The sequence below is a fragment of the Temnothorax nylanderi genome, unplaced genomic scaffold (assembly GCF_030848795.1).
Source record: "Temnothorax nylanderi isolate EJ_2023f unplaced genomic scaffold, tnyl_v1.0 TNYL_tig0072_pilon, whole genome shotgun sequence".
Lineage (NCBI taxonomy): Eukaryota > Metazoa > Arthropoda > Insecta > Hymenoptera > Formicidae > Temnothorax > Temnothorax nylanderi.
The window spans coordinates 222570-237243 of record NW_027249134.1 but is presented as its reverse complement, the minus strand read 5'-3'; the positions used below and the strand labels follow the sequence as shown (position 1 = coordinate 237243).

Below are 14674 nucleotides of genomic sequence, written 5' to 3'. Positions count from 1 at the left end.
ATAAGAAACTTCTGATATAAAAAGGACGCTTTAAAAAGTCTGAATACCCGCAAACTTCAAGGGGTTGAGAAGTTAAAGTCGAGACGAGCAAATTTCGCGATTTTTTTTATCATTTTCGTTACACTGAGAGTCATTCTCGACTATAATAGAATAATTTAACTCGGTCACGTTCCATGAATAATCGATCTCGCGAATCTCACATTTTTCGTCGCAACTTTCCGAATAAAAGAAGGTACTTAACTCCGCGCGCGCGCCCGACAAACCCACGATTTTGCAAACTTCTCGCGACGATGATCCACGAGTTTTCAACTGCGTCGCAACAATTTTCCCGTCTCTTCACACAGCCGTGATTGTCGGGACCGCGAAAGTTTTCCCGGCGCGCCTCATTTACAACCTTCCGACGTGCTTATTAATAACGCGTGGCGAACGGAAGACGAAGTTCACGACTCCGTCGTGCGCCCCGCGGTAATTGCACAAAGCCCCGCGCCAACGTGCGCAAAAGCGGCAAAACGTAATCCACCATGAAGACGCGCTTTCCGTTACTCGCTCCGCTGTCCGCCGGGTGATTAACCGCTGAAAAAATGCCTAGGGCGAAAAAGTCGCGCGGTACGGATCGAGCGGCTTTTCTCCCGAGGACCTCTCGCAGGTGCGAGCGTTAAGGGAAATATCAACCCCCTCGCGCTTCGTGGTCTCCGTTCCTTCCGCCGGTTCACTCGTTTTGTCAAACAAAACGGCTCGCGTCGAGTCCACAAGCGACTCATTTTAAATTGCAAAGGAGCCTACGATGCGAAACGACACGTGTCGATGAATCCCTCGTGATTGAAGTGGCTTAAAACAAGGAAAGAGAGTTAACGAGAGGCTCACAAGATTCCTTCGTCATTTATATCGAATTTCGTTTCCGATCCGGGAACGTTCTGATGTCAAATCGCGCGTCAAAAATCGATCCTGAGATTTCGGAGCTTCTCCGTGAATTTTTCGCGCGGGCAGGACACGCATATCCTTGTCACCCCATTGCGCCCCACGTTGCCCCACGTGCAGCCGTCTCTGCCGCGGGTTCGCACTACTTTTCCACCTTACCCCACCCGAGTGCGCCGTGTGTACGGGCTGGTGGGCGCTGATTGGTGAACAACGATCGCCGGGCGCGCTGACGGGGGCATCGTGACACAAGCGGGAGCCTCTCGGCGACTGGGCGCATCTATCAATGCGCAATCGCATCGGAGCTGTAGACGGAGTCGGGGAGGTCTGCCGAGACGAGGAATAAACACGGTGGCTGGTCCGCGCACGACGGCACAGACGATCGGCGAGGAGTGGGCGGCGGAGCGAGCGAGCGAGCGAGAAAGAGCGAGAGAGAGAGAGAAAGAGAGGGAGACGTAGTGGGAGAAAGCGAGAGAGAGAGAGAGAGAGAGAGGGAGAGCGAGAGAGCGAGCGCGACGGGCTAGCGAACGGGAGAGAGAAAGGGATAGGTAGAGAGAGAGAGAGAGAAAGAAAGAGCACGGAGTGCGAGATAGAGAACGAACGAGTAGGCCAGCGAGACGATCACGATGCACGGAGGCGAGCACAAGCGGCCAGGGGCACAGGGCTGAGGGCTGAGGGCTCGACGGGGCCGCGAGTTACGTTCACGGGCCGGCCGCGGCGCAGGCAGCGAGCGATGGAGCAGCCGAAGACCCCGGCGTCCCGGCTATTCAACACGAGCTGCATCGAGAACAAGGACGAGCTGGAAGAGGTAACATAAATATTTGAAATAGTCACTGGGTACGTATCGAGGTGCGAGGCCCTCCGCCATTGTTGCGACAGTCGCGCACGTTGGCGAGCGCGCGGCGCCACATGCGTCTACGCGCGTTTCCGCGCGGAATTCGAACCGCGCAAAGACTCACCGGGTCTCGCGATCGTCCTTGCCCTTTTTTCTCCCTCGATCGCGATACATATTTTCTCCTTAATTGTTTCGCGTGAAATGTCCACCTGGTGCTCGCAAAGATACACTTGTTTTCTCAAAGCCAAATGGAAATTTGTGTGACTCCCTTGGAGTATTTTTTTTTTCTCTTTAGGATCGTACAATGTGATTTGTTTTCAGAAATTGGAGAGATGCCACTCGACGTTGCAAAATCTGACGACGGGACTGTCGGAGAAGGAGGTCCACGACACGTTAAACAATGCGGTGTGCAAGGACAAGACGCACGAGGAGGTCTCCCTAGGTTTACTAGTGGTGATCTTGACAGATCCGCAGAATGCCGCAAAAAGTTATAGAGACTTGACACTGATCACACGAGATGGCTTAGCCATTGTGCTGCTTCATCTTAATCAATTAGTACTAGATAAATATTTGAGATTAAATGACGTCACCAGGAGCCAGTTACTGTGGTTGCTAAGGGAAATGATACGGACTAGTGTGACTAATGTGGATAATCTTTGTTTGAGTTTGTTGAGGCATGCGGCGGGCGGGGATATTTCCCCGAGGAACTTATTCCTAGTCGACGCCCTCTTAGACATTTTTCAAGAAAATCGACCGTGGTTGGACAAATTTCCTTTTTTAGTAGCATCAATTGTGTACACGTATTTACGATTAATAGAAGACCACAATGCACCTCATTTGGCTGGTTTACGGCAAAAGGAAGTGACCTTCACCGTAGCTCTGATTAGGGAACGAATGGCAGACTGCCTGGCCATTGGAAGGTATACATATTCGCGCGATTAGAACTAGCTTTAGACGATAAAGCTTTAGACGTCGGAAAAACTAATGCGATCGATTGTATTTTTCAGAGATTTGGTTCGTTTACTGCAGAACGTTGCGAGAATATCGGAATTTGAAGCACTCTGGAAGGATATACTACTCAATCCAAAAAACCTCTGCCCAAATTTTAATGGTGTCCTTCAGCTGTTACAAACTAGAACCTCCAGAAGGTTTCTACAGTCGCGTTTGACGCCGGAAATGGAGAGAAAACTCGTGTTCCTGACGAGCAACGTCCGTTTCGGCAATCACAAGCGATATCAGGATTGGTTTCAGAGGCAATACTTGGCAACACCCGAATCTCAGTCGTTAAGGTGCGATCTTATTCGCTTCATCGTTGGAGTCATACACCCTACGAACGAACTGCTGTGCTCCGACATTATTCCACGATGGGCAGTAATAGGCTGGTTATTCACAACGTGCACTTCCACCGTGGCTGCCAGCAACGCAAAGCTGGCTCTGTTCTACGATTGGCTGTTCTTCGAACCTGACAAAGATAACATTATGAACATTGAGCCAGCGATTCTTGTTATGCACAATTCGATGAGGTCTCATCCACCTGTCACTGCCACACTTCTAGACTTTTTATGCAGAGTAAGTTGCACTCGTATCCTAATGGCACCATAAACTTTTTCGTTATGAAATTCTTTCTACAAAGATTCTACAAATTTCTACAAATTTCTATACCTTGTTCACAGATAATACCAAACTTTTATCCCGCGCTAACGGACAAAGTGAGAAATGGCATATTTTCATCGTTGCGACAAATTTTGGAAAAACGCGTTTTGCCTAGCCTGTACCCGTTATTTGATAGCCCGAAGCTAGATCGAGAATTGAGAAGCAAGATACGGGAAACTTTTAAAGAATTTTGTCTGCCTCCAAACACAGATCCTGGTAAAATTATTATTAATGTATAGACAGTTATTTGTAGTCCGATCTTATATTGCAACTAGAAAGGACGTATGATAGAAGGGACAATAAATCGATCTTATATTCATGATCATTTTAAATCTAGTCATTACGGTCTTAAGACTCTAGTCAAATAATAAAATAACCGTACAGAAATCGTACTTAAGATCGTGCTTAAGATGATCTTGAATATAAGATCGGACTATAAATACTGGCCTTTACAAACCTTGGTATGCAACGCAACATTCATGCTTTTACAATCACTCATGCAGTAACACTTTATTACGTTATCATAAAAAAGTATTTCAGATAGATAAAATTTTTGAGTAAACGTAATTTTTTTCTAACATCTTCCTCGATCAAAATTAATGCAAGTTGGATGTGTGATATGTCTAAAGAGATTGTCCACGATGCTAGAGGTAGATCTAAATACTCAAAGAAATTACTAAAACTCGTATCGTGGACAAAACTCGAACATAAATTTTAGACAAAGAAATCTCAAAAAATTGTATCTTTAGATCTGTTTGTATTGGTTGCATTTTTTACGCTTAGATTTTTTGCTTTCTTTCTATTCAACGCCTGAATATATATTTATCTCGTTTTAAGTGTAAAAAATTTTCCAAGTTACATGAAACATGAACATGTAACATGTAACAAATCTATAATTTTATATCACATACTAAGTTTATATCGATTTTATTTTTTACTTACAAGGTAACGTTTGAAATTATCCCACTCATTTTAATGGACTTTGGATATGTTGTAGAGTAGTGTAAAGTCAAAGTAGTAAAAAATAACACATTTTTTTTATCTAAGCATGTTTAGAGGTTTAGAGGTTGGAACAACTTCGAAAGAAATGATACAGATGGAAATGTTCAACTATGAGTGAAAATATAAATATATAAACACAAATTAACAAAAAGTTAGTAATTGTCACAGAAAGGAGCATGAGTAAGGAAAATGAATAAGTAATAATAATTAGCTTAATAGCGCGCACGTAGCGCGCGCCTGTTTTGTTTTAGTATAGTAACATTTTTAATAGTATATTAAATTTAATAGTATATATAACAATTTAATAGTCTAATTTTGATAATACTGTAGCATAACGCAGGCCAAAATTGGCTCGATTGAAAAAAAATTTTACATTTTCCGCCATATATACTGTAGCATTTCTGGATGAAAACTTGTTGGAAACGGGATACTTATTATGGAACTTTTCTTATAATAGACCTGTCCGTTTTCGCTGCACTTCTGAACTAGTGCAATAAGTTAGAATAAAACAAAACAAATATATTTTCTTCCATTCTAACTTATTGCACTAGTTCAGGGGGTCTCTAACGTATCTTTTCACGAGGTAAAAATGCGAAAAGTGAGAGAATTCACTAGAGTGTCTATGATTTTATTGGTCGAAATCTAATAAATCTGTTCACTTTTCGCATTTTTACCTCGTGAAAAGATACGTAATAGGCCCCCAGTAGTGCAGCAAAAACGAACAGGTCTAATAAACGAAGTTTTTGGACGTACGAATCAAGTTTCTTTATCAGATTGATGAAGATTCTTATCTATCAGACGCTAAGACTGAGAGTTAGAAATTAAATTAATGTAAACTTAACAATTAGTACGAAAATATGGAATGTAACGTAGTTTTTGTTCGAAATTTATGAACGATATTTATAATCTAAGTTATCTCATCTTGTTGTGCATGGTCACCTTAGAATACTCTATGGCCATTTCATTGGCTGGATGGATGACACTAACAACACTAAAATGATCTTCATCGGAGTTGGTCCACGAGTTCTAGTAATGTTTTTTTTGTTCTCAAGAACTTTCCCAAAAGAATCTAATTTATTATAAATAAATCCAATTTAAGCCTTGTGTCTACGATACTAGAAATCGCTCCGAGATCTCGGACGGAGAAAAAATTGACCAATCACATTTAAAGAATTCGGCAATTGACCAATGCGATTGATTAATTCTTCGTGGACACAAGGCTTTATAAATAATTCTGGAAAGTGGGAAGGGTACTAAAAAAATTGTATTGAGAAATTGCACTTGAAAATACACTAAATATCCAAAAATTATTTTCACACGTAGTGATGTAGCGTTGTTAACCAGTGTTTGCCTTAGATTTCAAACTCATCTGAGATGAAAATAAAATGAAAATGATTCCACTTCTTTATCTGGATGATCATCTAATTTTATCTAGATACTTTATTTAAATACTGGCAAACACTGGCGTTGACCAGTGCATGATATGGCGCCATGCGCCTTACCCAAAATTTTTCTGAGACAAATCTGACGATTCACTTTCAGCTTTCAGCACATTTATCGCTTACTAACTTTTTACATCGTGTTCTTAAAGCAGGTAATAAGGTTCTGAAATATTCAGGTAAAATGGAAGAGCTCAACAAGGAGCACAATCCAGGAACTGTAATAGAGAATACCATGAATTCTACCGTGGAGAATAACCACGTGGCACAGGATCCAGAACCAGCGTTCAGTGACGAAGAAGAGGAGTCTCCTCTCAGGTTAGCTATCCTATTACATGTACTATAATGCAATATCTATTGCATATATTAATCTTTTCGATATAGAAGGATTATAAGCTGAAGCGGTTTGCTTTTTCTTATGATTCATCAATAATAAATGTCCGCTAAGAAGTCACAGTAGCAAAAGACGTTAGTATTTAAGACTCGACTGTAATCGCGGCATGTGACTATAATCATTTTTTTCGATTATGACGAACCTGGCAAATAATTATGACCACTTTCCGTACCAAAAAAAGTTAAACTTAATATTTCAGGCGTAGGCTTAATTAACTACGAATTTATCTACATTTTAGAATAGTGACGAAGGTAGACGATGAAGAGGACGAGGAGGACGTACCGTTGTCCACGGTGAAACTAAAAAACGATCAAAAGAATGCGAACTGCGTCGTGAAGAAGGAGGATATCACGTCGCATTTGCGTCTTATAATGGAGCCGGAGGAGCTAAGAACTAGCATAGAAACATTACACACGGAGACCGATAATGAGTCGAGGTGCCAAGCGATGGAAAGGATAGTACAAATGGTCGTGGAGGACGAGATAGATGTGGAGACGATACCCCCGTTAGCGTCCTGCATATCAACTATCTTATCGCCGCAGATCACGGCGCAGATCTTTCCGTCAGATAATCTGAACGAGGAAGCGCTGGCCGATAGTATAAGCACGCCATTGTTTGTTATGTTTCGAAACCAATTTCAACTGTGCAAGGAAGAAGATAACAGACGGAAGCTTTTGGCCAGGGTACTAGCGGAAATGCAGTCGGTTCAACCCAGGATAGGTTATCTCCTTCTTTACTTCCTGAAAGTCTGGGGCAGAGAGGAGGAAAAAAGAGAAGGCAAACCGAGGTTAGACGAAAAATATGAAATATTGAGTAGACAAAGAGTAGAAAAAGAAGAAAAAGTACTTTAATCTTTGAACTGTTCTATTTCAGCAATGTTCTGAACGATGTCAAAGCATCGGTATACAAGGACTTCTGCGGGCAGCGAGAAAAAAAATTGGACGCATGTCTGGTATCAGATTTAAAGGTACGAGTTTCATATATATAAATAAATTAAAGATATAAATAAATAAAATTGATTAAATATCTATTAAGTATCATATGTATACTCAAAGCGGTACGTTCTAACACGTTGTTGGCTTTTGTTGCAGCTTTGTCACGAGGATAATATATTCATGTTATGTTACCTCGTGCCTGACGTGTACACAGGATTTCAAAACGTTGCCCTCGGAAATGTTCAACTCTTGCATCTGGTCGTGTCTACCGTTGACTCGTGCCAGTTGCAGGATCTAGTTTGTCAGATAATGCAAGGCCATCTAAAGATGTTGAAAAAGGAATCATTCACCACGCTATTGACAGCCAGCTTAAATTGGGAGACATTCGAGCAGTACTGTTTCTGGCAGCTCATATTCGCACACGATTTTCCCATCGATTACGTACTGCCGGTTTTGCCGAAATTACAGTTTCGTAATCACGCGGAGGCGCTTACTTCAATCTTACTTATGCTTAAGCAAGAAAAGTGAGTAAAATAATTGCTAATCGTCGGGAAGCCTATTGTAAAACAATTCGATGTACAATTTGTACATTTTGTATTCTATTAATGCGTTATAGGCCAACGTTGGATCTTCTACGACAACTACTCGCCCGGCAAAGCGTCGACGGCGATATGTTTGTTGTGGCCACGCTACGTTACTGGTGTTGCCATTACGAAGAGAAACTCGGCGAGCTGCTCGCGAATTTACTTAGCACTCGTTATCCTGCGACCAGTCCGAACAAACGGAAACGTTCTGGAGCCAAGCAAAATCAACAATCCGGTCCACCTACCGGCGAACAGGTTCTAGGCCATTTGGACCAATTACGCCAACACTGTGTGTCCTCCGAGGAACTACAGTTGTATCACTCGGAAGGGATGCAAAGAGCATTACAGCAAGCTCAAGCGGCGAGTAGCGACTCGCTGAGGAAAAGCTACGGCGATCTCTTTGCGCTTGCGGAAGTCAACGAGGAGAACGAACCACCGCCACCGAGTAGTTCCGCGAGAAAACACACTACTGCCTCTTCCGGAGCAGGTGGGGGCAGTGGGAAGGGCGGCCACAGGAAAACTGGTGCTAACACGAGAGAAAGATCCAATGTAAAGAGACCACTTCCGCGATATCATATTGATAGTACTTCTACTAGCGAGGTAAATTTTTAAAATTTATATTTATGTATGTTATATATGATTTTATGTGTCATACATTATATGTTATCGAAAAATTGATGATGAACGATATTTCTTGTCACTTGCAGGAAGAAGAAATCGTGAATCCAAAGCAAGCGAAGAAAAGGAAAAAGATCAATCCAGTGGGCTCGGACAGCGACTGACCACCCAGTGTCTTCATATGTCACATGGACCACGTCACGTGTGTGCAGCAAGCTAAACTAGCCTTAAGAATAGTAAGATAATATGATATATATATATATATATATATATATAAATAGATCTATTTAGCGCAACTTTGTAAATATAATGTACGCTAAGAATGAACGCGGATATATATATATATAGGAAAGTAAAACATTTAATATGTTTCATATACATGTTGCTCAGAGCAACAGCAAAATTGCCAGACTCTGATTGTTATTGTTAAAATATTTTGTTGAAAATTGAAAATCGACGTGTGGGGAACTACTTAATCGTATTCTTGAAAATACGATCTCTTGTTTTAAACGCGTTTTTTATACTGGTGAATACTAGATGATGCTTTTTCCGATAAACTCGTATGACGGATATAAGTGACCACGCGGTATGTCAATTATTCTACGTATGTTTCCTCTTGAAATGTATACTGGGCTACCGCTCATGTCTGTCAAATAGTTATCGAAAAACAGGACTACATTTTGGAATTGCTAAAAACTGTTTCTTCACCATAGTCATATTTAAATTGATGTCAAGTGAGAAATTATGAATTTTTTGGCAATATATATCAAAATAAATTGATTTTCTCACATGTATATTTGATAGCATAAATTATACTGCATTCCCTTTTTTAATTTGTAAATTAAAAATGATGTAAATTTTTACCAATTATTGCATGTATAGATATGTGCAAACTGAATTATATATGTGCATTCATTAACTGAAGAAAATGATGAAAGAGGTTTTCGGTATTTTCCATTATGTATATTCTCTATACATAGTATATACATTATATATGTATATACATTATATATATACACATGTCCATGTATATATATGATTACATATATGATATGTGTGTATATATATGTATGTATATATATTATATATGTATGTATGTATGTATGAAGATATTGTATATATATATATATATGAAAAAATTTAATTAATTTCAACATATATATGGAGGGGTAAAAACCATAGTGGTGTAACTCAAATTTTTAAAAATATTTTCTCGTGTGCATAGATGCAATTTATATATTGTACAGATTGCATCTATGCACACGAGAAAATATTTTAAAAAGTTTGACTTACACCACTATGGTTTTTACCCCTCCATATGTACATAAGAAATATATGCACACATATACATTATAAGAAAAGGTTTTACATTCAAGTTTCTTGCTTCTGACATTACAATTCATATGGCTGTGAAGAAGAAATGGAAGCCTTAATATGATTGTTTTCTTCACAAGTGAAGAATTTTACATGAAAGCGAAAAAACAGAATCTGGCAACATTGCAAGGGGTATAGTAACGTAATATATCCCTTTTGCACTTTACTTCTTTTTAAATATTATTATAACGGATTTTTATCTATTGTCTAAATATACGGTTACATTTTCCTTTTCTTTATGAAACTTTTGGTCAAAGTAATTACCGCGATTGGACGTATTCGTTGCCGTAACTCCGAACGCAATTCGAATGAGTTATTAGCTTTTCCTTTTCTAGAATTAAGGACCTTCTGCCGGAACGTCGAGACGTAATACGCGTACACGTTGCATTCCGGTGAGAAGCGTACAGTTTTACGACCAAATGTATTCAGTTTCTCAATTGCGCTTAATGAGCACAATTATTCTCAAGAGACGCAGGGATACTTTTTATAATGTTCTGCATGACGGAAGGTTGTTAACTTTAAAATAATCAGAGCGATTCAATGTTAGCTTTAAATAAATTCTTTCTTTTTTGTTTCAAATTTTACTAGAATGATTTAATAATTTGTTACGATTATAAATTGTGACATAATATGACTTGTATTGTACTTTTGTATATCTTTTTACATCCTTATATTTGTAGATAGATATATAAGATGAAATTGATTCGCGATGATAACGATCGACTGCAGACACGGCAAGACGGTCTCATCATTGTACAAGTATTCAATTCTCTTAAAAATATTCGAATAATTTTCCATACTGAATCGTTTGCCGTTTCATTATCATACTGCATACGAGACACATGTGTTTCTCTGAAATGTTAAAAAATCTGAAACTACAGTACCTTCCACGAGAGGAAAAAAGAAAGAAAGAAAGAGAGCATGTAACCTAAGTCTCGAAAACGAAGTGTGGAGAGTATCATTTACTTATAATGTACATTTCCTGTAAAATCAATTAATCCAAAAGTTGATTGCATTATGCATCTTCTGATTGTGTATATATTTATACACACATATGTGAGATATATATAAATCGTGATGAGAATATGTGTATGTATGCATGTATGAGACATTATATTGTATGTGATGCGATCAGCGAACTTGCAAAACATCTATACGCGAGATATATATATATATATATAGTTTTCAGCACCCTTTATGCCTCCACACTCTCGATCTTGATTTTATCTCGAAAGTATGAGATCGTGTCGCTGATCGGATAAAAAAAAGAGAAAAAAACTCGAAGCGAATCTAAATTCATATGAACGATTTATATGAAGGATGGATGCACATAATCCCTGGCGCGTAACGATAATGACGTTACTAGAATTTTTCTACTTGTATATATAAGCAACGGCGATACGACAAAGAATATTTAAAAAAAGAAAGATAATCCGACGAGAGAAAGAGAGAGAGAGAGAGAGAGAGCGCGGAATATGGGGCATGCGGTACAGTCTGCGAGAAAAAAAAAGAAGGTAAAAAGAGAGGAAAGCAAGCCTGTAAACATTTAATGTTTTTAACGATCTTGTACACACGGAAGAACATGTAAATACATGGATAGATTATCATAACGCGAGTATAAACATTTAATGTTTTTAACGATCTTGTACACACGGATTACACGTAAAATGTAAATACATCGAAAATTATCGGAAGCAAACTTGTGATATCTTGTACTTACACTTTCTCCTTCTCTCGATTCTCCTCCATCCTTTAAGATATATACATAGGCATCGTTATTAATAATAAATTATCTCGCTGCAATAGCGGTAGTGCTAATATATACTTTCTCTCTTTGCCCCGTTTTACTTGTAATTACTATTTCGCGAGCTATAACGCTTATTTTATCAAACGGATAAACGTGGCGATCTCTGTTTGCCAGTGAACAATATTTCATTCGCGATGACCCCTAACTCGGGTATAATTGCCGCCTGCGTTGTATCCTATTGTGCAGAGTGACCGGATTCGTCATGCGAATTCCGACGGTACGTTCCAAGAAGGCGCGTAAAATTCATTGCGAAAACGATTTTATTTTCTTTTGTCACACACTGAGAGAGAAAGGGAGAGAGAAAAATTGGGGAAAATCCAACTCGATGCGAGACAATAAAGAAAATCATAGTATTAAAATTTGTCACATATTATTATTGCTAAAAATGCGACGGGGAAAAATGGAATAGATCCTTATTTATTTCCTCAAGAAATTTGCGGATACGTCATCGTTAGTTACATGACATATCTTTTCTCTACATGTGATGCATTAATCAAAACCTTTCAATTCGTCATTGTATTCGCCAGCGAGACGAGAACCGCGAGAATCATTTTCATTCTCGACCAAGCTCAAATAAAGTATATATATAACCATCTTCTTTCTTCTCAAAGTTTCATTCGGTCTTAATGTACGTCAAGAACACAAAAGAGGGCCGTGTAGTTTCACGAATTTATTCATCTCGGTAATGTGCATTGCAATTCGCGCTCGTCTGCCTGTCGAGAATTTCATTCGGCTAATTTTTGGGCGAAGATCAATCGAAAGCAGAAATTTTACGAAATGGCTTTTTATTATATTTTACAATCGGACTAAACGCCTCAATTATCATAGATTAGTTTTTTTTTTCTTTAACATAAAGACATCGTGATTTCAGTTCTGCGCAACGTCGATTTATTAAAGGATAATTAGTCGATATTTAACTAATATTAAACGTCGCGACGAAGCTGCTCCGCTTCTATTGATCTCCGCGTGTCGAGTGTCACCCTAATTAAAGTAGAGAAATAGTTTTGTTTCGATTGTGTGCACGGGGGATTGTACTTTACATTAGGTATATTTAAAGAGTCCGGGTGTACGCCGTACAGCGACGTACACCGTGCGTCTCGTTATAATCGTTAATCACAATCGTCGAATATGTACAAGGATTCTGTACAGGGATTCGTCATTATTTGCCATTCGTCGCCACGCATACGCGCTATATCACGTAGAAATTCGATTATTACACGTAGGTATCGCACTATATTTACGATGCAAAAAAGGTATTCGTTCATAAACTAGTTTATGCCACGAGCTATTTCAAACAGCGACGGGCGATCGTGACATTGATACTGACACCGACAGGATCAGGAGACGGCTCGAAGTCCGATGTGTGCCATCCGTGTCTCGCTCGGCGTTGCACGGCAAATTACTGCTCGATATAGCGTAATTTTTCTTCGTCGAAAGTAAAGATTACCGGAACAGAGTCAAGAATCTAACGATCTGCGCGATTATTCATAGCTTTAGGTCAATAACGTATACTTCAATAATGAAAGTCGGTGCCAATCAAAGCCTTTAAAAAAACGTCGTAAGAACGCACAGAAGACGCCCTGCATTTTTTAAATGCTACTTAAACATCTCTTAGACTTCTCCGTATCTTTATACCGTTCAGCAGGGTAATAGGAAGGAAATATACAATTCGTTTGAAGATACAGCAGTTACAGAAATTCGAAATGATGTCTCGACGATCACATATCCGTTTACTAAAAAGCGTAATGCGATTTTTCGGTGAGTAGGCCGGATCTACCAAGTTGATGCCTTACCACTTTATCGGCCGTCCACTTTAGGCGCGTTATAATCCTACATTTACGTAACTACAAGATCATATATAAGGTGAATCTTAATTGTTCGTTGATACATTAGAGATTTAGGGTCCAAAATAAGAAAAAAGATGTACGCATTAGTGAAAGTGCTCGAAAAGTGTCCGCCTTCCGCTTCACGTGCTACGGTATTTTTCAAAACCGTAAGGTAAATGTACCAACGCCGGGACACTTAAGACCTATGTCTGGGGACACCTTTATCATTTTAAGTTTTAAATAAGTATAACACGAATTCAAATCAAAAATAAAAATATAATACAAGAAAAATATTTTTATCTTTGATTCTTTGATCTTAATTCGCGTTATAACTTATTTAAGGACTAAAATAATGAAAATGTCTAGACATAGCTATGTGTCCAGGCATTTACCTTAATATGCACAAAATTGTAATATGTAATAAACATCGAGTCGTCATACAAACTTAGCGTGTATTACATAAATATCTTTTTAGCGTTAAAAATTATATTTTGAAAAATTTATTACAATTTAGAAGATAAATCATTTCCCTGTTCTGAATTCTAAACTTGTTTCCTGGAGGTACCGGCGTGCAATCAAGAATCACCCTGTATATCTAACATCACCGTTTGCGAAGGCTCTTCTCGTTTACTTTAGTGCGTATGCGAATCGCTCCGGTTGGATGGAACGCCGTTCCATCGTCAACGCGTACGCTCGTTGTATACTCGCGACAAACAAGAAGTCCGCGCGCAGGTATATACCGCGTACGTACCGCGTAATCGGCGGAGAATCGGGACGCGCACTCGCGAAATCGGGACGCGCACGTGCGTGATTAATATACATCGCTGATCCCGCTCATTCATGAACACGCGCGCACACATATCGATTTTTCACTCCTCTATTTGTAATTCCGTTACAATACAGATTCGCGTATATGTACACATTTATCAGTCACACGGGCTCTAAGGCCGCGCCGAGAGTTTTCCCCACTTCGCGGCAGCTCCTCGCGCCTTCCTCTCTCGCGAGAGGATGTAGAACACACATTAACGAAGTTCATTATTTTAACATTGTTAAAGGAGGAAAGGCAAGTCTCTTTCTTTTATTAGGAATAGGCTTAGTAAATCACTTCGTATACAGTGGCCTTCTTGTCGCCGGATCCGGTCACAATGTACTTGTCGTCCGCGGAAATGTCGCAGCTCAGCACCGACGACGACTCCTTGGACTGTAAAATTCAACAAAATATTAGCAACATAAAACTTATCAATACGAGAACGCTATTCAATTAAACTATTTAGCCGTTTCGAAAAAAAGGG

At 39.4% G+C, this 14674-nt stretch overlaps 2 protein-coding genes across 11 annotated transcripts in view; one reads left to right on the top strand and one right to left on the bottom strand.

The window, feature by feature from the left end:
• Positions 1-1195: 1195 nt before the first annotated feature.
• Ints3 (integrator complex subunit 3) lies at positions 1196-12151 on the top strand. The gene is made up of 10 exons (XM_071708858.1): positions 1196-1723; positions 2072-2670; positions 2758-3319; positions 3424-3619; positions 5997-6162; positions 6477-7025; positions 7112-7205; positions 7330-7697; positions 7790-8357; positions 8465-12151. The coding sequence occupies exons 1-10, from the start codon at positions 1649-1651 to the stop codon at positions 8537-8539; spliced, it is 3252 nt and encodes a 1083-aa protein (XP_071564959.1). The 5' UTR covers positions 1196-1648; the 3' UTR covers positions 8540-12151.
• The window catches only part of Gro (TLE family member transcriptional corepressor groucho), a 69977-nt gene continuing 67260 nt past the window's right edge, over positions 11958-14674 (bottom strand). For all 10 annotated transcript variants that reach the window (XM_071708860.1, XM_071708859.1, XM_071708861.1 and 7 more), the window contains one exon: positions 11958-14583. In XM_071708860.1, coding sequence (XP_071564961.1) covers positions 14476-14583 — 108 coding nt within the window. In that variant the 3' untranslated portion in view covers positions 11958-14475. The remainder of the gene's footprint in view (positions 14584-14674) is intronic.